The 27314-nt window shown below is 37.9% G+C and overlaps 1 protein-coding gene across 1 annotated transcript in view; it reads right to left on the reverse strand.

Moving 5' to 3' along the window:
• Positions 1–13339: 13339 nt before the first annotated feature.
• LOC113543211 (galanin receptor type 1) overlaps positions 13340–27314 on the reverse strand; it is a 16467-nt gene continuing 2492 nt past the window's right edge. Inside the window, exons 2-3 of the mRNA XM_026941291.3 lie at positions 24319–24384; positions 13340–15998 (exon numbers count right to left, since the gene is read on the reverse strand). Of these exons, the coding sequence (XP_026797092.1) occupies positions 15681–15998; positions 24319–24384 (384 nt within the window). The 3' untranslated portion in view covers positions 13340–15680. The remainder of the gene's footprint in view (positions 15999–24318; positions 24385–27314) is intronic.

Here is a 27314-nt window from a genome sequence, read left to right on the forward strand (position 1 = left end):
ATCGCGCCCGCACGAGCGTGACCAATCAGAGAATATCATTTCATCCGGGAACTTTAGTTTTACACCCTTAGCTACCTAGCTATTTAACAAGTTACGTTTAATGTTTGGTTAGTTAACTAAGCACAGCGGAAAACTAGTGAAGTATTTATTTATTTATTTATTTACATTTTTGCCCCAATAAACGCAGAAAAATCTCTCTAAAGGAAGCCGCGGCTTCTCCAGACAAGCTAGCTTGCTGGTTAATAAACAGCAGGTGTATATGGGACTTGTAGTTTCTAAGACCAACTGTATAATACTTGGGGCACAATGTTACAGGCAACTCATCAACGACGGGGTGGTGTGAAGTGGCCTGACGTGAAGCAGAGACTGCTACCACCCGAAGAGTCTGATTCCTCTTACACCAGAACTCTGCCAATGCTAGCATTTTTTTTTTTAAATTAAAAAACAACATTTTTTAATCCATTTGTAGTTACATTTAGTGATTTGGAATGTCCGCCAGACAAGCTAGTCCCTCTTATTGCTTACATTATAACAGCTGAAAGTCCCTGACCTGATCTCTTAGCAATTTTTCTCTCTCTGGAATAATAATTAATAAGACAGAAAATGCAGATTGTCATGTTACTGAGAAACCACAAAGCTATGTGTCCTGAAGCCTTTGCAGTGTTGCAAAACTCTACCCCAGACTGTTATAACGCACTGACACTGGAGACTCCTTTACCTTCTCAAAAATTATAAGCATTTCTTTGTTAAAATGACAACATGTAAATCACAGGTTTATATTAAAGTGCTTGTTCCGATACGTTTCTATAGGGTGACTTGTATGGTGCAGCCACCACATATTCTAAAACTGTTTATAAGATAAGATAAGATATGATAAGATAAAAGATGTATGTTTATTGATCACCCGTCGGGGAAAGTCAAGTTGACATGGCAGCACAAGGAGGAGGAGTGACAGCAAAGAAAAGAAAAGAATTTCCATAAATACCTATATATTAGAAATCATAGAAACAATAAAATAGATCTGTGTGTATGTAGATATGCTAGAGTTCTATTTGTATATGTACATATGCAATATCCTTAGTATTTATATACATGTGTAATATCTGTGGAATGATAATTTACTGTTGAGTGTGTGTGTTTGTGAGACGCAGTCAGTGGAATAGGAGGTACTGGGTATTGTGGCATTGTAGTAGAGTCTAATAATAATCAGATCCCAGTGGGTTTTTAAAATGGCAGTATAAACAGAAAACAGTTAGTTAAAAAACGTTAGTTAATGCGTTAGTTAATACATTAGTTAATACGTTAGTTAATACGTTAGTTAATATATTAGTTAATACATTAGATAATACATTAGTTAATGTTAGCTAATACATTAGTTAATGCATTAATTAATATGTTAGTTAATGCGTTATTTAATGCGTTAGTTAATACATTAGTTAATGCGTTAGTTAATAAATTAGTTAATACGTTAGTTAATATGTTAGTACATTAGTTAATACATTAGTTAATGCGTTAGTTAATACATTAGTTAATATGTTAGTTAATACATTAGTTAATACGTTAGTTAATGCCTTAGTTAATATGTTAGTTAATAGATTAGTTAAAACAGTTAGTACATTAGTTAATAAGTTAGTTAATACGTTATTTAATGTGTTAGTTAATAGATTAGTTAAATGTTGGTTAATACATTAGTTAACATTAGTTGAAGATGGACATTTTGTTTTTCACTGAGATTTGATTTCCTGTTTGTAAAACACAACATGAAGCTGTAAAAAATAAACACTTTATGTTCTTTTAAATGTGTTTTGACTACTTTAAATGTACATTGTAGAATTATATCTCTGGGTAGCTTGAAGACATAATAACATAAAAAAAAAACCTCCAGAAGGGCCCCAGGCAAAATAAATGCACATAATCCAGGCTCGCCTCTGACCTTATGAATGACTGAAGTGAATGAGGAATTTTTGCTAAAGTGTTTGACCCATTCTGAGCACACAGAGGCGCTGTGTGACTTCTCCTGCAACAACCTCAGCCTGTGTTCAGTGTTTAGCAGAAAGTTTGATATTCTTACCTGCAAATGTTTGTTTTAAACACGGCTTTTAAAATAAGTCTAAAATAAAAAAAGTTCCATTTATCCAAGGGAAATGTCAAACGTTAATGATGTTGAAAAGTTCAACATTTCTTATACACTATATGGCCAAACACCATCACACCCGTATGTGGGTCGTCCCCAAACTGTTGCCACAAAGTTGGAAGTACACGACTGTATAGGACGCACCGAGCCCTGACCTTTCCTCCACTGAACACCTTTGGGATGAATTGGACCAGGCCTTCTCATCCAACAGCAGTGCCTGCTCTCACTAATGCTCTTGTGGATGAATGGGCAAATCCCCACAGCCTCGTTCCAAAGTCTAGTGGAAATCCTTCCCAGAAGAGTGGAGGGGTAAAGGGGGGACTAAATCAGGAATTTGAGGTTCAGCAAGCACATATAAGTATTATGGTCAAGAGTCTACACATACTTTTGGCCATATAGTGTAAATAAAATAAACTATCAAAGAATGATGTTAAGAACAGAACAAAATGTAATACTATATTAATAACTGTGCTTAAAAATAAGGTCATTTAACAACAACAGCAGCAACAACAACAGAATCGAGCATCAGCTAAAATGGCCCATAAAAGCAAAAGCAATTTGAGGCCATAAAGATTATTTATTCATAGCTAGGGGTTAAATGTGGGATTTAGGAAGTACGGGATCTCAACGCCAATTCTTTAATGCAACGAAGTGCATACAGGAAGAGTACCTTTCAATAAATTTATTCAATTCTCAAAATTGGTATGTAATACAGGTTTTGATTTATCTATGTTCCTGTCTTAAGTGCTAATAATAATTACAACTAGGTACCCAGTTTTCCATATTCCTAGTTTGTCAGTTTTTATTCTGTTATTATTATTATTAATCATATATTATTAATATATTATTATGATTAATAACTGAAATGAATAAATGTAATGTAACTAATGAATGTTTAGGGGGTCCTAGTGATGGGTCCTATTACTGAAAACTGTTCATATGTTATTGAAATTAAAATGTGATCCAGGATATATCATATTCATGTACCATAAATAGAGCTTTGAATTATAAAAGCTACCTAGCTTCCCATCTGTCATACACCTACACATAAAATGGTAATAAATAAATTAAAATTATTATTATTATTATTATTATTATTATTATTATTATTATTATTATTATTACTGATCAGTTTCATGTTATCATTCACACAAATCCACATGAGTAATATTTAAACACAACTTCTTTTTACATCATTCGCACTTAAATCTCAAGCAAAGAATTAATTTTGCTTTGTGTATTGGTGCATTTTATCTGATAACAGTAGGGGTTTTCTTGGAGGAAGCTATCTTAAACGTAAATGGCAAGACGATTATCTGAGATAACTGCTCAGATTACATGTTACATATAATAATGATGACAGTGGCATTTCATTTTAATGCAGCTCTAGATAATGCATGACATTACCATATTTCTTAGCAAATGTTGATTGCATCTATCAGATTTAGAAAGAGAGAGTGTTTCCAGACAGAGTACATTAGAAGAAAAGCAGGATTTTCTCCTGGAGGGAACCCACACCAAGTCTCAGAGACATTTCTGGGAAATGTGGTGCATTGTGAGTAATTGCTCTCTCTCTCTCTCTCTCTCTCTCTCTCTCTCTCTGTCTCTCCCTCACTCACTATTTTGTACGATCACTGTGACCCAGTGTTGGCAGGTCCACAGTTTTCCAGGGCTAAAAGGGGCTAAATTTTGAACTATTTCCAGAGATCGATTGGAGGTTTGGCATTTGGCATACATTAGATTAACAATATTAATCTTCTCCAGGTAAAATAGATTTTTTTAAAATGCAAAAAGTGAATGCACGCTCTAGTACATATGTATGCACTGTGGTTACAATTATGTATGTGAATCTATATATATATATATATATATATATATATATATATATATATATATATGAGAAATAACACCATGTAATTATGTGACTATAGTAAAGTAAAATTGCCAGCTTTTTCTCAGGATAAAGCTGTTGAACGAATGAATAAATGAATGAATAAATATGGTTATATTATATGTGTTTTGTATGGTGTTACTTTGTAAATTTGACAATGCATTTGTACGGATGTGAGTTTTGGGATTGTGCTGGTTCTTGGGCTGATTTTGATCTGCCAGCCCTTCCAGCCCTGCTGTGTAAAAAGCCACTCTAGCATTAATTCTGTAACAGCATGAGGTGCTGATGTTTAGAACTTTCCCAGCATTGCTTTGCACCACACACTGTAACAAGTAGGTTGTTGTTGCTGAATGTAGTGAGTCAGGGGAGGGAAAAGTGAACAGATGGAGAGTAATGAATGACTGTAACAGAGGTATAGTCAAAGGGCAGGTCAAGCTTCCGCTATAGGATCTGCTCAGTTCAGTGTGGGAAACTAGGTCCAGGATCTCCTGGTTCAATTAGGGGACAACAAGTCCAGGCTCTGCTCTAGATAGATAGATTGGGGGGTTGGGGTGCAGCAGATCCAGGCTATTCTCTAAGCCCTATTCGGTAGGGGACAGCGAGTCAAGTCTCTGCTATAGGTCCTGATCAATGGGGGACAGCAGGTCCAAGACACACTGTAAGTGGGCTAGAGCATGACCAAGTGCTGCTGTAGACCCTGTTTCAATGGGGGACAGCAGGTCCAAGACACACTGTAAGTGGGCTAGAGCATGACCAAGTGCTGCTGTAGACCATGTTTCAATGGGGGACAGCACGTCCAGGCTCTGCTATAGACCCTGTCCAGTAGTGGATAGCAGGTGCAGGCTCTGTAGTCCTATTTCAATGGGAGACAGCAAGTCCAGGACACGCAGTAGGCCCCGTTCAGTTGGAGACAGCAGGTCCAGGACACTCAGTAGTTCCAGTTCAGTTGGAGACAGTTATGTTTCAATCAATCATTTTCCCCAGGTCAGAGACTTTATTTATTCAATCAAATTTTTGGGAGAATTTAGAAATGCATTTCTTTTTTCAAGATATGGTGAAAATAGTATATTTTGTTTGAATAATTTTATTTGGTTTTCTACAGACAAAAATGCACATTGTTTTGCATTGTTTACGATTCAGAAATAAAAAAATAAGTCTTTTCAGTCATAATTTTTCTTCATTCAAATTTTGATGTACTGATGCCAGTATTGTGAATCGACTTGAATTGTGGCTGGTGTGTATTGTTAACTGCTAGTTTAGTGTTTCCTGATTTGAAGAAAAAAGGGTTTTTACCTTGTTTACTATGCAGAGGAAATGCAGTATGAACCCAGTTGAGCATTATGGGCTTAAAACAATAAAAAAAATATCACTAATGCAGCTCTCAAACTTCCTTAAGTGTGTGTGTGTGTGTTAATATGCCCCAATATTATTTACATTTACAGTATTTAACAAATGCACTTATACAGAGAAACTTATTAACTTACAGATAATGATGATAATGGTTATTATTATTATTATTATTATTATTATTATTATTATTATTATTATACCTCTGTATACCTCCGGAGATAATGTATTGGTCAAAACTAATGGTTTAATTGTCGAGCTATTGATAGATTTTAGCCCTCCCATCTAATATCACCACCAGCCTCCACTGGTATAGAGCCATTTTTGAAAAGAAATGCAACATCTTTTTTTTTTTTTTTTTTAACTCAATGGCTTAATGTACTACAGTGGTGGGAAATGTACTGACACTTCTGGATCCACCTGGGGAGCAACATTTATAGCTTAAAAGTGATGTAAGTATCTTATAATGGCATGATTAAGCTGGGTAATTGACCAGAGGCTGAGTAATGTTCAGCACCACTTATCTTCTGCAGAGTGAGACTGGACCATCCAGGCTGCATCAAGAGGACGAGGAGACTGTTTGCTCTGAAAGACCAGCGGTAAAGACCGGTAACAATACTGTTCAATGTTTGTGTACTTCATGAACCCATGCAATTCTTCCTGTGTACAGGATAAACAAGAAGCACAGCCCTCCATCTCACACTCAATCCACAGCAAGGGAACAGGTGAGCAGTACTTCTGCATTTAACCATCAATATATCATACCTTGTCCTTAGCTTTGTTTCTTTTTAAATGAAGTGGATTTTTTTTTTGCCATTTGTAAGCAGTATCTGCTTCAGGAAATAGGTGTGAGGAAAGCAGACCTTTAAAATAAAAATATTAGAAAACTGGAGCTGGAAATAAAGAAAATGAAAGAAGAACGTAGTGAAATAAAGCTTTAAACTTTGTGTTTTATTTGTGATTTTTCCTTTCCACAGGCTGAATGAAATGACTAAAAATTCTTTTAGCATAAAAAAACAAATTATTAACCAAGACTGAACCAACTGAATGAACCAAAGTAAGTCTTAGCATATATAGCCAGGTGGGTTCGATCTGACAGGGAGCCTACAGTAAGCCTACATTAACCCTTAACATAACCACTCTTTACAACCGTGGTGAGCAGAAAAGCATCTCAGAAAAGGAATACTGTGGCTAGTGGGTGCTGTACATCGAAACTGTACAGTTAAAGATTGGAAAAACATCACCTGGTTTGATGAATCTCAGTTTTTACCGTCACATGCAGAGTCAGAATTGGTGTCAGCAGCATAGATCAGTGTTGTGTGTCAACACTTGGCGGTGGTGTAATGGTGTGAGGCACACACTGGGCCCCTTAATATCAACTCAGTATCTCAAAACCTGTATCTCAGTGGTCTTCACCAGTCAACATGCACCACGAATCAATGCCATAAAGAAGAGAATAAAGAGAATAAACAGGCGTCCAACCCCTTACTTAAGTTAATATGGCTAGTCGTAATAAATGGCTAGTTGTAATAAATTGACTGGTGAGTGTATATATGAAACAGCTGTTTCACTTATAAACGGTATATACGTTTATATAGCCAGGCTTGTTTAAATAAGCCTAGGTTATCGAATTTGCTCACTTCGTAGAGTATTTTCTGTTACATTAATGCAGTGAATTACCAAAATAGCTAACTGTTTTGATGGAGCATGACAGCTGAACTCACATATTTAGCCAAATAGCTAGCATCAGCTAATATGATATGAGCAATTATGCCAAGCATTATTTTTCAAATGAGGCAAACACCCAAACGCAACTATTTAATTCACTCTTATATGGATTACCGTAGCTACCTAGCTAGCTAGATGCATCCAGAAACAAAGAGTAGTGGAGCGAGTCTTTTCTGTAGCTGGAGTTTTAGTTATTATATTGTAGCTACTTTATCAAAAGCGTACTTTGGCTGTAGTTTAGCTAGCTTAAATCATGAGTAGCTCGTAGCTGGACAAGACACAATTGCAAAATAGTTTCCCACCACTGCTATTGGAACACTGACGGGGAAAAAAGACTGAAAGAAATAGAGATGAACTTTGTGTGTACCTGCTGATAACTGGGTTTAAAACATTATTTTTTGCAATTAATTGTTTTAATTGTTTTTCTGATGTGAAACAGAAAACAGCGGCTTGAAGACTCACACACACACACACGCATGCACACACACGCACACAAACACACAGTTCAAACAGATTCAGGGCTAAAATATTCTGGTACTTAGCTGAATTCATGATGCCATCCATCTTCCCAGGCGGCCCTGAAACACCAGCCACAAAATGGCCACAAGGCATCAATAATCCACCATCATATGTTACAATGTGTTTAGGGGCTATCCTTGTACATTTACAGCATTTAACAGACACTCTAATCCAGAATGATTTACAGAAGTGCATTCTGGTCTTCATCCATATCCTCATGCTAGAATAAATGGGTGATTCGACTATTAGGGGTGCCATTTAGCGCTTGTAAATCGTAAAAACATTTAAATCATTTTTCAACACCGAGTTAACCATTTACAAAACATGCAATTAACATTAAAAAATGTATTAATGTATTTTTTGCATTGCATGGCTGCCACATGCTTGGCTGATTGGATAATACATTTTCAATGCTTTATTTATTTATTATTATTTTTTAAAATATCCAATACCTGACTTTTGGAGTCTGACACATGCCTGCCGCTTTTGTGTTGTAAGCTTTTTCCCATAGTGATGAATCATGTTTACAATCTGCAGTGTGTACTTCTGTTCTTCTGCAGAAGTACAGTACGGTGTGTGGATATAGTATAAATCATCTTGATCTTACCTGCAAGCTGCTGCACTGAAACAATATTTTAAATCAGCAGGTCACTCAACACTTTCATTCCACTTTCTTTCCTTCTTTCTTTATTTTTTAAAATTTATTTGCTGTATCCTTAGAAAAGCAGCAGTTGAAATTAATTACAGAACTAAATCAGCATACACAATTATCAAACAGGTGCCTGGAAAAACAATAATTATTATTAATTATATTCATATTTGTTTAGTGAGACAGTACAAACAGAGCTAAACAACAGAAAATGAAAGGCAGCTAAAGTTATTAGAAAAAGTTTTATTTTTTCCAGTGGTTTAGTTTTACCCCATTTTCTCCCAGTTGGGTCATTTGCAAATTCCCATCCACTAGCTCTCCCCATCACATGACAACTACTAACTAGGGAGGGTGAAGGCTAACACGTGCTTCCTCCAAGACTTGTGAAGCCATTTTTCAAACTGCTGCTCAGTCTAACACACTCGGAGGAAAGCGCTATCCGCCTTCTTCCGCATACATGAGTTCACAGATGCCCACGATTGGCTAGTATCACTCTGATTGACAGGTGAGAGAGAAAGTTTGCCATCCCTTCCACCCAGACGGCATGGCAAATTTTGCTCTTTTGGACTCCCGGCCACGGATGGCTGTAATATTGTGGGCATTCAAACTCACGATCACCTTACGATAAGGCCAATGCTTTTCTGTTGCACCATTTGGTAGCCCTTAGTGCCTATTTGTGATTGAAATCAATGTCATTCTAGAATAACAAGACTTTTGTTCAGACTGTTGTGGGAATGAATTGGACAGGAAGGGGTGGGTGGGGAGTTAATAGGACTACATTCATCCATTCATTCAAATTAGTGAATGTAATATAGTCCAACATTATAATTTAGAACTATGACAGTGAACAAAATCAAATCCAAAGGAATCTATGATCATTAAGGACTAATTAGAAGAATATTTAAAAGAATATATGCTTGTTTACAGCATAAGAAATGAGAGTTACCCCTCAGCCCCTGGCATGGGGACAATTCCACTAAAATGTACACCTTGTCTTTAGTGTGGATGCATTAATTTTGATCCTGCTTGTGTCAGTAGACAGAGTCAAAAGAAACAAGAAGAAAAATCTGATCTTTTCCAATCTACTATAAAGATGTCTGTAGCCACTGCTATAACTGTCAAAACTCATGATGTACTTGCCCTTGAAAGAGCCAATGTGCTGTAGGAGATTCAGTAGCGTGGACCAAAATGTTAGCGCAGGAAAAAAAACGCTGATCTTATTTCTTTATGAATCTGCAGAACCTTGTATACATCATGTCCTGCTGAGCTGAGAGGAACAAAGGAATATAATCTTGGTTATTAAGTTCTCTATGTGTGATTTACGGGTGTTACAGGTGTCTTATTTTCTGGGCTGTGTTCCAATTCCGCCTCATTCCTCATTCCCTATATCCTGAGATATACCACATTAGATTAAAGTGCATTCAGATCATGTGGGAAATTACAGTATTGATGGATTTTCTTGGTAAATCATTGTCTTTTGTCAGGATTTTCATGTCTTTCATGTCACAGATGTGAGCAGTTATGACTGAAATGACAATCGCTTTCTACCATTTGCCCCTGGCCGTCATTCATCACTAATGACCTGCTAAACCTAAACCAGTTTTCTATAAACATTAACCATATTTAAGTTGCTGAGTAAAATTTTCATGGGCAAGTTACTAGGTGGAATTTAAAACTTGGTAGTTACCTCAGTGACGTACTCTTGTCTTTGGGTTGCCTTTGGTAGCCAGTGTTATGAATGTCCTCTCTCAAAGCGATGCATGATTCCCAGCGTAATGGACACTGTTTGCGCTTGTTCATTGTTCTCCATGTGCTTTTATTTATGTTTGGCCATGTGCCTAGTCCTATCTCCCCCTGCCGCTGTCCTGTCATTGATTGTTCTATGTTAAGTCTTTGATTAGTTTGTCTATTTATACCCTGTTGTGTCTTAGTATTAAAGTCTTGTTGATTGTATCCTACAGTTGTGGGCCTTATTTTCTGTTCCATGTATTTTGATTATGGATTATCCTCATTTGATGTTACCTACATACCTGTTGACCCCTGTTATACTGTAGATATTGACTATGATTCTTACCCAAATAATACCCAAATACCCACAATGAGTGCACACACTTCCTGCGTCCTGCTCATTAGAACCAGAAGCAGCTTTTCTTCGCATATCCCAGCTTGTTAGGAAGTTGGGGTCAGAGCGCAGGGTCAGCCATGATACAGCACCCCTGGAGCAGAGAGGGTTAAGGGCCTTGCTCAAGGGCCCAACAGTGGCAGCTTGGCAGTGCTGGGGCTTGAATCCCCGAGCATTTGCCAGTGTGTTACACCAAGGGAGACTTAGAGCCCATGTAAAAGCAGGGTCTGTGCATATGCTCCTCCGTTTAACCAGATAATTGTCTTGATCGTGCATGTTGAAGAACTAGGACTAAAAGGCAATCATGTTAAGAGTCACCTCACCTATACACTTTGGTACTTTTTTTTTTCACAAAAATTAAGCGTGTTGTCACATCAGTGGTGTGGGTTGGAATGTAACTAATCCATACTGGACGCCTGCAGTGTGAATTCTAGGTAATTCTGTCATAACACCTCTCAATGGGAGAAGCTTTTCACAGGACAGCCATAGCATATGGTGGTGAGCCATATGAAATCCTTTTTGGAGCTTGCCAATCGACATGTTGGAGACTCGGCAAACATGACGAATAACATTCTCTGATCTGATCAGAATAAATTTAAATATTGTGGCCTCGGCATGAAGTGCTACACTGGGCAGAAACCCAACACTGTTCATGACCCTGCACTTCATCCCCACAGTGAAGCATGGTGGTGGTAGCATCATGTTGAGAGTAACTCTCGTGCTCTTGGTTACCCATGCCCCAAGCGTGAATGACTGGTGTCTCATCCTGGGTGTATATTCCCTCTTCAGCCCCAGTATTCATGTACTGTGTAAAAACAGTATTCATGTACTGTGAATGCAAAAACCTCATTTCATTCTACCTACATATCTATTGACCCCTGCTATACTGTAGATATTGACTACGATTCTTAGATTTACCCAAATAGTACCCAAATACCCACAATGAGTGCACACACTTCCTACATCCTGCTCATTGTGTTACACTCAGTGAGACTTAAAGTCCATGTAACAGCAGGGTCTGTGCATATGCTCCTTCGTCTAGACACCAGGTGTTTAGCCAGATAAATGTCTTAATCATGCATGTTGAAGAACTAGGACTAAAAGGCAATCATGTTAAGAGTCACTTCACTCCTTTGCTGGCTGTTCAGAGTTATGAGGCCTGACTCGCGTGCATACGGGCCTTCTTCACAAAGCACAGAGCCGTCTCAATTATGGAGTATTGAAATGTTGTCTTTCGATGTCGGCGAAATGCTTAGCGTCTGTCAGCTACTGTATATCACAACAACCACAACCACAGTTATATACTATACATAACCATCTGTTTTCAAAGATATAGACTACTTAAAAGATGCATACAAAGCATGGACTTATTCCTTGTCGTATTTTTCAGAACATTGCTAAATTTCATGAGCAAGCCTTTTTTTTGCCTTGATCTTCTGCTACTCTTAATGGTTTTTGCAGCATTATAAGGAACAAAACTTTCTTTTTAGTCAATAAATGTCATAAGAATGTTATTCATGTGATGGATCTATTTAATAAAACAGGTATAGTTTTCATATGAGGATTTTCTCTCCCAGTATAACTTTTCAGTTGCTTCTAAATAATTCAGATTCAGTAATAGAGTCTGCCTTTAATTATTTCTTCGTGCCTTTAGAAATCATTAAAGCAGAAAGGCTAATCTTTTTTTTTCATATTCAATTTCTTGTCTTAGCCCAAAATAAAGTAGTAACCATGCGAAAATAAAGCACCTTTTATATCATTATCAACAGCATTTCGATCCACAGGAGCTCTGTGAGACAAGTACACACACCCTGTTGTGTTTGTTTTACACTTTGTCTCTATCAAAGTCCATAAAGATGCAGAAACCCCACTCTTCCACTTTCTATGCAGTATGAACTTCATTTAAATTCATAACGTGATGATGTTTTACTGTATTGATACGTATACATACACTTACCATCCAATTTTTTAGGAACACCTGAACATTTATGCAGTTATCTAATCAGCCAATCATGCATCAGCAACGCAATGCAAAAAAAATCATGCTAACACAGGTCAAGTGCTTTGGGTAATGTTCACATCAAACATCAGAATAAAGAAAAAGTGTGATCTCTGTGACTTTAACCGTCGCATTGTTGTTGGTACCAGAAGGCTGGTTTGAGTATTTCAGAAACTGCTGATCTCCTGGGAATTTCACACCCAACAGTCTCTAGAGTTTATACAACATACAACAATACAAAATACAAAAAAACAGTTTTGTGGGTGGAAACGCCTTGTTGATAAGAGAGGTCAGAGGAAAATGGCCAGGAAGGATACAGTAACTCATATAATCACTCTTTACAACCGTGGTGAGCAGAAAAGCATCTCAGCATGCACAAAACATTGAATCTTGAGGTGGATGGGCTACAACAGCAGAAGACCACATTGGGTTCCACTCCTGTCAGCCAAGAAAAGGAATCTGAGGCTATCATGGGCACAGACTCACCCAAACTGGACAGTTGAAGAAAAAAAATGGTCTTTTTCCAGTCTTCAACAGTCCACTTCAATGCACAAATAAAGATATCATCAGCCTCTGAGGGGACATAATGTTGATAATAACAATTATGATGTTTCTCTGTTAAATAGCTCACCCCATAAATGCTTATGTGGTTATGTGTTCATAATGTAACTGCTAACGGGTCTTCACTAAGCTGCAGTCATTGTTAATCATATTACAACTGATAGCTGCTGAAGGTGCACTACATCACTCTGCTAGGGAGTTCAGACTAAGTGATAGGATCACAAATGGACAACACTATACCAGGGAATACATCTTGCTAGCATGCAGGACTTGCGCATGTTTATCTTGCTTTTCAAAAGGAAGGAGCCAGAAAAGAAAGAGAAAACAAGAAGATGATGAAGCAGAACTGTGGTAGATGGTGGAGATATTTTAATAATGAAATAATTAAAATGGTAATGGGCACCCAGAGCGTTCTATGAAAGAAGAGGTGCTAGTAATGTATAAAAAAAATACACTCACCAAAGCAGAAGAGAAGAGATGAGGCAGCTTTAGAGGACCAGAAACCTGCAGCTCTGACTGTAGTTACAAGCTACGGAATGGATACCTCCAAATGCTGTACACTTTATTCACTTTACACTTGAACGTATTGTGATTTAGGGATTGTTTGCGAAAGAATACAGGCTTATATTGTACAATGTGAAAAAGGGCAGTTTTCTGTTGAGATAAAATGATCAAGCAGAGCCTGCCTGAATAATTGTGATAAATCTAAATATTTGTGTTTTCAATAATGAGCTAAATAATCATAGTACTCATTTTAGCCAGACACACACACTTTAATTCACACTTTAATATTCAGGTGTGTGCCTCAGTTTCAGGTTAAACACACACTATTGACTTCACCAGAAATAAGCAACTTATGTATCATTACAGTAGCCAAGTGGCTGAATACACAGTTTCACATGAGGTACTCCATGAAAAGAGGCATACACACATTTTTCCTCTCAATAATATACGACAATGTCATAAGGTCATAAATAAAGGCACAGTAAACACATACACATATGAAATATGCACGAAAGTTAATATTTACAGCGTTGGATCCTATATGCAGTGAAACTTATTCAGTAAACATGCTAGACGTATTGTGAAAGTTTGAATAGAAAGGAACCATTTTTGTATAGACACATGTTAAACCATATCAGAGAGAATGATGATGTTATGGTTTAGTTGGAGCTTTCCAGCACTCTTATTTTAAAGCAATAGTTCAGAGAAATGAACATAATGTAGTCAAGACATGTTTGATGTTTCATGTGTTAGCTATCGCTTCTAAGGGAAGGCTTTTCTTGCAAGATTAGCTTTTACTCAGTAGTTAGAGTTTGATCATTGGGAGGGTTGGTGCTTTATCTTGCTAGATTGGCTTTTGGTCACTGATTAGCTTTTGCGTTGTTTCATTTAACTCTTTTGATTTTTAGATAAGCTTTTACTCACTAGTTAGTGTCGATTACCTGGTAGGCACACTTTTTCTTGCTAGGATAGCTTTCACACACTAGTTAACTTTCACTTCAGGTAGGTTTTTACAAACTAGCTTGCTTCTGAATTAGAGTTCTGGGCTAGTTTTCACTCACCAGGTTGACAACATACATGTGTGTATACATTGTATTTGATAAATACAATGTGGGAGATGACAAGAAACAACAACCTTGTGAGCGTTCAAGGACAAGCTTATGTAGATTTACACAAGATTAGCTCCACTTACTTTACATTGAAAGGGGAGACAGTGTGGTCAAATTCATATAGACATTGGCAAATGACCAGACTTTTACAGGACATGGTGCATACAAAACTAATATGAACATTATTACAGAACATGATCATTTATGGTTCTTGGGGTTTTAAAAATTTACTATACACACATCATCAATGTTGTCTTATTTCGTTTGGTGTTTCTCTCTGATCTTTGCTGGGGTTTTGGGCACTTTTGGATCACCCATTTAGATAGTCATTGGACTCATGTTTGTGTTTGACACCACACTATACTGTTGGCTTATGATTTATTTTATGGATTGAGTGTTTTATTGATGATTAAACTCTGTATCCTGAGTTTGAGGCCAGGCATTACAGTGGCAGTATTGTGTTTAACAGTACAGCCAGTCCGGTCACCTGAACGTAACCTCGTCAAGCTCTATGGGGAGATAAATAAAGAGGTCAGAGAGAGTAATAGGTGTCCATCCATCCTTTTTCTCCATGTTCCCATAGGAGACATGGTGGAGCAAGACTGGACACATTGACTGTTTGGATGAAGAAAGTGAGCTGCAGTTAGAGCTGTCAATGTCTAATGTTCATGACAAGGCTTTGAAAAGCACACAATTGCTCTACTGCATAAATTATATTTCCTCTGACCAGAAGGGATCACCAGCACAGATCGTAAAGGCAAAGCTTCAGATCTTCAACGTCAATGTTCTCATTTTCTGTCCACACAAAATACCCTTCACAATGCCCACAGTCCTTTGACTTGTTCCTGTTTCATCCACCAAGAGTTTCCTCTCATGCGCTAAATGGCCGCATTTACTACTAGGTGGATGTTGACATGGAAACCCGGCAGTGGAAATCACATCACGTGAGGACAGGCAGGAAAATTAGGGCAAAGATTGTATACTGTACACTCTGCATAAGGGAAGCTTTATGTACATATAGTAGTTTAACTGTCTTTCATGGTCCTTAGCCCAGGTCAGGCTTTATTATGTTCAGAAAGAAACTGCTTTTTTCATTTTGACACGCAGTGTGTATCCATTAAACGCTGGTACAGTTGGTGATCGGTGGAGTCTCGGCTTTGCTGCGTACTCCTTTAACATCGTTGGACGGAGATCCCCTGTTGCTCTGGCACTTGAACACTTGCTTGTATGCCTTCCGGAAATTTTCAGAGAGGAAAGCGTAGATGATTGGATTGACCGAGGAGTTGCTGTAGGCCAGGCAGTGCGCAATGACGCGGAACATAAAAGACGCTTGGTTCAAAGGGAATGAGCCGAACTCCACCCACAGATGGACGATGTGATGAGGGAGCCAAGAGAGGCAGAACACCACCACGACCACCAATACTGTCTGTGCCGTCTGAGAAAAAAACACACATACATAGAATTAACATCAATACAACTATTCCCATCCTCATCTTGTTGCTGATCTACTAAGAGAGCCCCAGAAACCCTTGCCTGAGAAGCAAGGCATGAAATGAATACAAAGCCATCCACCAAAAGCAGGTAAAATGTAGCACTCCATTTGACAGCCACTGTAACTCTTTAAACATTTCAGAAATTACTTTTTTACCCCATTTTCTTCCAAACTTTCCATTGGCAATTCCCATCAACTAGCTAGTTCTTCCATATCATACAGCAGCTACCAACTGGGGAGGGTGAGGGCTTCCTCTGAGTAGGACTTTGAGAAGACTCTGTTAATTTGTATATACTAGAGATCACAGAAGGATATGATTGCCTACTGGCTATGGATCAAAGGCTATAATTGGGTAATGGCCATGTGGCACCACTAGAAAGCCACAAAAAAAATTAATTTCATTTTTTTCACTATAGCCTTCATGGTCACCATAGAAATATGCAAAGGTACAATACTGTGTACTTACTGCCTTTTACAAGAGAATAAAGTGCTTTTTCAGAGCAACTTCAAGGCTTTTGGTTTCACAGAACAGCAAAGTCACTGAATCATATAAAATGGATGAAAGCATCTGAATAAATGTAATTTTAATTAATGATTATTAGCTAGAAATGGAGTTCCCAATTTTTAGGTTATTATAGTAATTTATGGTTACTGGCTACAAAATTAGCTATGCAATTAGCTTCAAAATTGTTTTGTTTGCATCTGGATTAATGAAGTGTTTGGGTGTTGGATGGGATCACAACTGAAAAAACAAAAAAAACAAAAAAACAAACAAACAAACAAAAAAAAAACAGGGCTCCCAGGTGTTCTGGAAAAGCCAGAAATTAATTATTTTTGGAGACATGGAAAACACCTGGAAAATGAGAATAGTGAGGTGTTGGAAAAAGTGCAAAACAATCAATCCACTGAGATTGTGGTTTTCGTTTAGTGTATTGTCAGCTGAGGGGAAGAAAAAATGGGAAAATAAACCCTAAAATAGGCTGCTACACTTTTATAGCAGGCTACGAGAACATTATATTACAGAGAGGTGGTCAGAGCCCAGGCTGCTTGGTGCTCAGCCAACAACTTCTCCCTGAACGTCAGTAAAACAACAGTGCCTGCGGAAAGCCAAAAAGATGATCACGGACAGCAAGCATACAGGACAATCGCTCTTTCAACTGCTTCCAACTGGCAGGCGCTACCGGAGAACCCGGGGGTGCACAAATAGACTAAAAAAACAGTCACTTTTCCCAAGCCATCATACACTTTAACAGTCAATGATAGCATAATTTGCACAGCCATCCTTTTTGCACACCATGTTGCACTTTCCACATTTAGTATGCACACTACCCACCCATATTTATGTATATTGTGTGTATCTCTTGTGTATTTGTGTGTATTTTTGCATCTGGAAAGTATATTCTTTTTTTTGCCCTGGATATACTTGATATTGCATTTACATTTCTATATTTTGTTTAGTAGATGTTATATGTTAATGTATGGATTTCTCAGTGGAACTACCATAAGAATTTCAAATGACAAATAAAATGACAAATAAAAGCCTTCGACTATGACTTTATATTGGCGTGCCTAGTAGAGTGAAGCTAAACAAACACAGTAATTATTTCCACTTATAGATAGTTGATCGATAGTTGTGTCATAAAAGATGTTTTTGTGAGCCATTTTTTCATTCAAATTTAACTTCATGTATGTCAAATTCAAAACCTTGACCACACCTGAACTCATTTAAGTGAATTGCTAATTCATTAGACATACAGCATGCATACAGTACATAACCTAATTCCACTAAAGTCTGGATTAATTGCTATTATTCTTATTAATAGATATGAAGTCAAAATAACGAGACAATAACTTGAAATAACAAGATATTAACTAGAAATGAAGAGTTCAGTCACAATAATGAGATATTAAGTCGAAATATCTTAAAACAAGATAACAGCTCGTATGTTGAAATAATGACTTATTAAGTCAATCTAATGAGATGGTAAGTTAAAATAATGACACATTTTGAAATAATGAGTATTAAGCCAAAAAAAGCAAAATAATTATCTTGAAATAATGAGTTATTAAGTTAAAATAACGATGAAATACTGGGTTATTAACAACAGAATGTCTTGAAATAATGAGATATTAAGTCAAAATGATATCATAGCTTGAAAAATTATGAGAATTATTGTTATTAAGTCTAAATAACAATATCTTGAAGCAATGAGTTATTAAATCAAAATAATATCTTGAAATTTTGAGTTGACATTGAAATAATGCGATATTAAGACAAAATAACCACATAATATCTTGCAATAAAAAATTAAAAATCTAATATGCTGCCAGATTATTTGATATTTTGTCTTTTGCTTCCATAAAAATATTGTACTATCATGGATTAGTGATAAGGCACCTTCTTTAAAAGCTTGCCAACTTGTAACATATTGGTATTTATTTATTTATTTATTTTCCCATTATACTTCTCATAGCCTGTTATTATTATTATTTTTCATTTTTTAAGTTTTATCTCTATATCTGTAGGTATTTTTCCCCCTTCAATTGGTGCTGCTTCCTTGTTAAAAAGGAGACTGGGGTATTGTTCGATTGTTTGAATTCTCATTGTTAATAAAATGTTAATAAAAACATTCTTAAAAAATCTGAATTCCTTACTGCCAGCTTCTAGATGATAGCTTTCCTGATCCCCAAACAACACTTGTAGCCTCTAAGCACAATGATTTGGTCTACATCGATCAGCAACAGTAACCAAACATGGGCTGGTTGAGTGTGACAGCTAGCTAGCTAATTAGAGAACAACTAGAATATCGTATCTATTCAATATTCTGCTATTAAAAGTGTATTTTTCTAAATGTTTTTTTCTTTTTTGTCAAAAACACACACAAGTGAAATGAAGGTCTTAAATCGTCTGTGAAATGCTGCATATTTGAAAATGGACATCAATGAAATGAGCATAAATCTGAAACTGGAAATATTTTTTATACTATTTGTGTTAGAATTAAAAGAAAAAATGATTAAAAAAAGAAAATAAAAAAAATCTAAACTTGTCTGAGCTATATAAGAACGGATGTATACGAACATCAAAACAAATAGATAAATCATTAGGACCTGTGTGTATGTCTTCATTAGTTTAATTTTAATTAGCTTGAATCATGACGTGATGAATAAGACAGGTGTTTATGGTGCTTTTTTATTAATAACACAAGTCGAGCTGAAGTTCTCTGTCTCTCTGCACTTGTGTGTGTGTGTGTGTGTGTGTAAATTCAGATAGGAGCTGACGTTTCGTAACCGCAGCGATAGTGCCGTTTCCTCAGCTGTATTTAACAGCACTGTTCTCAGAGAACGGAGTGAGTAATGTCCATCTGAACGCTGCTTTTAACCTTCATCAGTCACACTGATAAGAGAGAGGCTCCACTTTGCTCGGCTCACGGTGGCCGCACACGACGCATTGTAGCAAAATTAATCCAACACACGCCTTAAAAATAAACAAAACCCAAAGGGATGCTTCATCATATCATGTCATTATCTTATTTAACCACTCGGAACAGCACTTTATCATGTTAACGTGAGCAGTTTATCATTTGTATCATGGCAGACGGTGTTCGGTCTGTCGCGTCCGATTGTTAAATCAACATTGAAAATGGCGAAGCTTCAGAAAACGCATTGGGCTTAATAATTAATATCCATCTATCCATCCTCTGTACCGCTTTATCCTACACAGGGTCACCAGAAGCCTGGAGCCTATCCCAGGGGACTCGGGGAACAAGGCAGGGGGAAACCCTGGACGGGGTGCCTACCCATCGCAAGGCACAATCACACACCCATTCACACACTACAGACAATCTGGAATTGCCAATCAGCCTACAGTGCATGTCTTTGGACTGGTGGAGGAAACCAGAGTACCCTGAGGAAACCCCTGAAGCACGGGGAGATCGTGCAAACTCCACACATGCAGGACAGAGGCACAATTCGAACCCCGGAGACGCAAGGAGATGAACAGTTCTAAAACTTTCCTCTATGGCTTTGTTGACACTGGAGAGGAAACTTGATTTTTACACTCAGTGACAAAACCTGATTAGTTTCAGCGTAGACAGATTCACTCACATATCCATGTTAGATGTAATGCAACATATTGTAATAACATGGCAGGATTTGTCTGTTAATTCAGAAAGCGCCCCTTTCTGGGTGATAGGGTAAATAATGTATACCTTATACATCCGCGACTTTCACACGTGACACGTGTGTGAAAAATATCAGCCCAAATAGAGATCAAATATAGGGGGTGTGTCACTGTGTGTAATCACCTGACACGACTGTCACTCAGAGGCTAGAATCTACAGTCTGGGCTAGAAAGAAATCAGCCCCAGCCTCACAATGTTCTTAGCACTGCTGCTGGTGCTGTTGTGATTCGTTCCACAAATGGAAGCTAAAAATTAAACCTTATATTGATGTATTTTTAGCTTTGAAATACAGGTGGGTTTAGCTCCGGTAGCACATTTGTACCAGCACCATTTGTATTTTTGTGTAATAAAGGACTGCTGCTGAAATGTGCACGACCACACTGGACTTCCTTGCGCCTTATTTTGCTTTGTGCATTATAGCAGGTTCATTCTATTTGTAGAGATTTGTCGTTGATTTATTGCTGTCCTAAAACTAATGTATGAGTGTCTGATTTATGTGTTTTATATGTGTTAAATATATTTTCTGGTCAGAAAAGGTCATTGTGTTTTATGTGCTGTTTACTGTACACTGATTTATGGAATGAGGAAACACTAAAGCAGTTCATTCTTCTAAATAGGTTTTAGTGCCTGGTGTAACTCTTTATCTTACAGTTATATTACATTCCAACATCATAACTATCCCATTATACTGCATGATATAATAAATTTTAAAGAGGCAGTATTTAACACACACAGGATATCTAAATGTTTTTCACCAAAGCCCTAAAACATCCTCTTATTGCACATAGTGTTATAAATAAAGACTAGCTATGAGAATGATTAGACCAATTCACTGATGTACAAAATAATACAAGTGTGCGTAGGAGAATATCACCTCACATCTTGATTGTGCATGATTTAATAGATGGATATACTGTAATATAATCTATTGTATGCAAAACACCCAAACCCCAACACACAGAAGGCAATTAATCCATTGTAGCAGTTTAAAAGTTGAGCAATTCCCCAGAAAAAAAAAATACAGACCAGGTAACAGTGGCTTGTTATGCAATGCTAGCTAATGTTAAGTTCATATTACGTCAACTATCTAGCTTCGGTAGAGTTGGCGACTTAGGTTCAAAAGTTACGCAGGGAATGTTTCTTGTATTCAGAGTCAGGTTACGCAGCTGCTTAAAGGGATAATTCACCCAAAAATGAAAATTCTGTCATTGATTACTCACCCTCATGTCGTTCCAAACCCATAAGACTTTCGTTCATCTTAGGAACACAAATGATGGTATTTTTAATGAAACCTGGGAGATTTCTGTCCCTCCATTGACAGTCCATGTAGCCAAAGTTCATAAAGGCAACGTAAAAGTAATCCATGTGACTCCAGTGGTTTAAGCCCAATTTTATGAAGCAATATGAATGCTTTATGTGTGCAAATAAACTAAAATTAAGGCTTTATTCACAAAATATCTTCACTTCCGCAGAGATCTCTGATGCGTGTTCACGAGAGAACTATGACGCATGTGTGTTTGTGTTGACGTGAGAGCGGACGTTGGAAGTTCTGCACTGTTTACAGCAGAGGAAGAGGGACGCAAGCTTCGTTCGTTACATTCTAAGTTGATTTTGCTTTTGGTCTTGGTTTATTTTTCAAAATGGTGCTAAAGTGCGCATTTCCTGGATGCCAGAACCTTGAGAAACCCTCCTCTGCTGGCAGAAATCTCCCAGGTTTCTTTAAAAAATATCTTCATTTGTGTTCCGAAAGCCTTACGGGTTTGGAACAACATTTTTGGGTGAACTATCGCTTTAAGTCCATTTGCTGGGCCCATTCAGAATATGAAAATTGCCAACATCCGTTGCATAGCAGGTATTTGTCAGGCGGCAGATACGCACGCAGGTGCAGGTAAACAAAAGCTCCAAAATGTGTGAAAAAAACAAGGTCAGAGAACAGGAAAAGGTCAGGCAATGCACGATCAGCATGAACAGGGCAAGACAATGAGCAAAAACGTCAAAACCCGAAATGAGATCAAAACCAGAAGAGACTAGGACTGAATACAAGGCTTGGTAAGGACTGGTACGAGAACACAGAGTGTATACTTTGCAATGACTGGTTGGTGTGAGAGTCCTTATATGCTGTATGGCTGTGATTAGTGATTGAGTTCAGGTGTGTGTGCTCAGTAAGCTCATGAATGTGAACGTGACAGTTTCTGTGGTTGCTGGGTATTGTAGTCCGTGATGGCCATATCCGTAGGCTGTGTTGTGTTGTGTTTTGGGTATTGTAGCCAGTTGAACACCGTTTCTGGTGCTGACATGACAGTATTTTCAAAAATGTGCAAATTCTCTGTATTCTCTGTAGCCTAAAGAATTTACAGCCTAAAAAAACTATCCGTATTTTGAAAATACTCGTGCCGTAACTGTGCCGTGTTATCATGTGACTTGCAAGCCTGATTGTGTTTCATGAGGCCGTCAAGTCTAATCATACGTCATGAAAAAGCACAAAATTTTTGCATGAGCAAGTGAGCTGTTAAAAAAGTGATATGTTAAAAAATAAGGTATAATTAGTAATATCCATCCATTCTCTGTACTGCTTATCCTACACAGGGAGCCTGAAGCCTATCCCTGGGGACTCGGGGCACCAGGCAGAGGACTCCCTGGATGGGGTGCGAACACACCACAGGACACAATTACACACACAATTTAGACATGGCAATCAGCCTACAATGCATGTCTTTAGACTGGAGGAGGAAACCCATGAAGCACAGAGAGAATGTGCACACAGGGTGGATGTGGGAATTGAACCCCCAACCCTGGAGGTGTGAGGCAAACATGGCTACAACTAAGCCACCATGCAGCCCTAATTTATTCTATATCGAGCTTGTTTAAATAGCGTAGTGATAGAAGTCAGCTTAGTTAAACTACGTTGCTGCAGAACGTAGCATACAGAGCATTCTAGTTAAAGTTTCACATGTTGCTGTGCAATGTATGCTTATGACAGAATGTTAGTATTCAGTGTATAGACTGTGCTGGAAAAAAGACACATGCAAGTGTTTTTTTTTTGTAAAACTGGGTTGAGGAAGGATGGGCTTAAATCCAAGATCAGAATTGTGTGTAATTGAGGCAGGTCTAAATTTAAGGAAACTCCTGCATTACGTCTGGATAGTGCTAAAGTCCAGAGTTATGGCTGAGGATAGAATACCAATTTCGGTATTAAATCTTCATTGCACGCGTAATTCAACTCTGAATACAGCCCAATGTGAGAAAAAGGTAGCAATGAGAACTTCAGGATGCTGTAGAGATCGCCATGAATGCTATTTCCAAAATGGCTGTAGGCTTCACTGTAGGATTGTGGGTAGTTCGTATTTCATCAGATGTTAAGCAATTAAACACAGTGCTAAGACATAAAAAAGACTTCTACTAAAGCATATACCTTTGTTTATATCATATGTCATGATAAGTCAATTTTGTTTACTATTGCTAGCAAGTTTTCTTCAATCAAAAGCTTCTGAAGGATTTTCAGCTCCACTGCATCATGGGTTTAGCGAAATGAGATTTTTCGCCTGTAGGGGGACCAACCATGATTCACCTGTCCCTGCATTTTGACATTTGACATTTCCATGAAGTTAAATGAACTGTGTTTGGGGACCGTCTCAATGTTCAGGCCCCGGGCTTGTTGCACAGCAGTCACAGTAACACTGGTAGGCTAGTAGGCTATTAGGTGCTTAGTCAATGCCAGCAATGCTACATTGGCTACAGTTCATTTTTACATTTATGTCGCATTTACAGTATGTTTTCATCTAAATTATTTATGCCATTCAATATCAGCAAAAAAAAAAAAAATGCAGGTCAGCTAACTTATACATCCACGACAGTCAGAGCAGGTCTCAGGAACCCGTGCACTGCCAGGCCTAACAGAGTGTAATTGGATTTTGAAAGTGAGAGCAGTGGGTAAGGAAAGAGCGTTATTTAATAAATCCAGGCTGGAACAAACCTTTGGGGCTTAAATCCTGAAGATGCAGCCCTAATGATGCCATTCACAGTTCACTCTGTGATACTAAAGAACATTATTAAAACTTTAAAGGTGCGTTTAAAAGCCTTACCTTCCTCTTCGATGCCTCTGATTTTTTGGACATGTTCTTCAGCTTTTTGTGTAAGTGGTTTAAAACCTGCAAACAAAACATCCAAAGCTCATTTCCAGCTTCTCCACCACCATGGTTTAATAAACTCCAACACACATGAAGAGAAGAACGAAGAGATGCTAATCTTTCTTTCTTTCTTTCTTTCTTCTATATCTTCCTTTCCTTCTTTCGTTCTCTCTTCTATATCCTTCTTTCTTTCTTTGTTTGCTTCTTTCTTTTTTCTTTCTGTTCATCCTATCTCCTTCTTTCTTTCTTTTTGCTTCCTTTCCTTCTGTACCTCTTTTCTTCATTCCTTCCCGCCTTCCTGTCTTTCTCACATGCTTTCTTCCTCTATCCATTTCCTCCCTTTCTGTATGTCTTTCCTCCTTTTCGTCCTTTGTCCCTTCCTTCCTTCCTCCCATCATTCCTTCTTCTCTTTTTTCTTCCTTTCTTTTCTTTTCTTTCCCTCTGTCTCATATTTCTTTTCTTTGTTCATTCATTCTTTCTTTCTTTCTTTCTTTCCTTCATTTTCCTTATCTGTTTGTCTTTGCTTCTTTGTCCTTTCTTCTTTCTTTCTTTCTTTCTTTATTTCTTTTTATGTCTTTTCTTCCTTCCTTTCATTCTTTTCGTTCCTGTATCTTCTAGTCCTGTCAAAGCTATAAGAGCACCCATGAGTCATAATCAAATAATAATCACTGCCTTTAAAATAAAATGAAATCATAAAACTGTCTGTCTGTCTATCTATCTATCTATCTATCTATCTATCTATCTATCTATCCATCTGTTGCACTACAGTTCCTCAGTGTGAACACACTTATCCACAGTAAAAGTGAGACAAAGCTTCAGAGTACACACTTCACACTTTAAGTGCACACTTTAGAGGCGCAGACTGAGGATACTGATCTTTATCTGATCACTTGCTAGAAGTCTTGTACCTGTAGTGTACCATTTAACACATTTAAGTGCACTTGGTAAGTGTGCAGTTACTGACTGTTGCATACAGACTGTAGTGTACTAAATCTATTGTACTGACTGTAGTGTACAGACTGTAGTGTACTGACTGTAGCGTGCTGACTGTATTGTACTGACTGTACTGTACTGAATGTAGTATACAGACTGTAGTGTACAGACTGTAGCGTGCTAACTGTATCGTACTGACTGTAGTGTACAGACTGTAGCGTGCTGACTGTATCATACTGACTGTACTGTACTGAATGTAGTATACAGACTGTAGTGTACAGACTGTAGCGTGCTAACTGTATCGTACTGACTGTAGTGTACTGACTGTAGCGTGCTGACTGTATTGTACTGACTGTACTGTACTGAATGTAGTATACAGACTGTAGTGTACAGACTGTAGCGTGCTAACTGTATCGTACTGACTGTAGTGTACAGACTGTAGCGTGCTGACTGTATCATACTGACTGTACTGTACTGACTGTAGTGTACAGACTATAGCTTGCTGACTGTATTGTACTGACTGTACTGTACTGACTGTAGTATACTGACTGTAGTGTACTGACTGTAATGTACTGACTGTATCGTACTGACTGTTGTGTACTGACTGTGGTGTACTGACTGTAGTATATTGACTGTACTGTGCTGACTGTAGTATACTGACTGTAGTATACTGACAGAAGTGTACTAACTGTACTGTACTGACTGTAGTATACTGACTGTAGTGTACAGACTATAGCTTGCTGACTGTATTGTACTGACTGTACTGTACTGACTGTAGTATACTGACTGTAGTGTACTGACTGTAATGTACTGACTGTATCGTACTGACTGTAGTATACTGACTGTGGTGTACTGACTGTAGTATATTGACTGTACTGTGCTGACTGTAGTATACTGACTGTAGTATACTGACAGAAGTGTACTAACTGTACTGTACTGACTGTAGTGTACTGACTGTAGCGTGCTGACTGTATTGTACTGACTGTACTGTACTGACTGTAGTGTACTGACTGTAGCGTGCTGACTGTATTGTACTGACTGTACTGTACTGAATGTAGTATACAGACTGTAGTGTACAGACTGTAGCGTGCTAACTGTATCGTACTGACTGTAGTGTACAGACTGTAGCGTGCTGACTGTATCATACTGACTGTACTGTACTGACTGTAGTATACTGACTGTAGTGTACAGACTATAGCTTGCTGACTGTATTGTACTGACTGTACTGTACTGACTGTAGTATACTGACTGTAATGTACTGACTGTATCGTACTGACTGTTGTGTACTGACTGTGGTGTACTGATGTAGTATATTGACTGTACTGTACTGACTGTAGTATACTGACTGTAGTATACTGACAGAAGTGTACTGACTGTAGTGTACTGACTGTAGTATACTGACTGTATCGTACTGACTGTACTGTACTGACTGTAGCGTGCTGACTGTAGTATACTGACTGTGGTGTACTGACTGTAGTATACTGACTGTACTGTACTTACTGTAGTGTACTGACTGTAGTATACTGACTGTATCGTACTGACTGTAGTATACTGACTGTAGCGTGCTGACTGTAGTGTACTGACTGTAGTATACTGACTGTGGTGTACTGACTGTGGAGTACTGACTGTAGCATACTGACTGTGGTGTACTGACTGTAGTGTACTGACTGTAGCGTGCTGACTGTATTGTACTGACAGTCCTGTACTGACTGTAGTATACTGACTGTAGTGTACTGACTGTATCGTACTGACTGTATCATACTGACTGTAGTATACTGACTGTACTGTACTGACTGTAGTGTACTGACTGTAGTATACTGACTGTATCGTGCTGACTGTAGTACACTGACTGTGGTGTACTGACTGTAGTGTACTGACTGTATTGTACTGTATTGGATTGTGGTGTGCTGACTGTCTTGTACTGAAGGTAGTGTACCTACAATAGTATACTGACTGTATTGTACTGAGTGTATTGTACAGACTGTAGTCTTCTCACTGTAGTGTACCTCCTCTAGTAT

Source organism: Pangasianodon hypophthalmus, chromosome 21 (genome assembly GCF_027358585.1).
Source record: "Pangasianodon hypophthalmus isolate fPanHyp1 chromosome 21, fPanHyp1.pri, whole genome shotgun sequence".
NCBI classification, from domain to species: Eukaryota; Metazoa; Chordata; class Actinopteri; order Siluriformes; family Pangasiidae; genus Pangasianodon; species Pangasianodon hypophthalmus.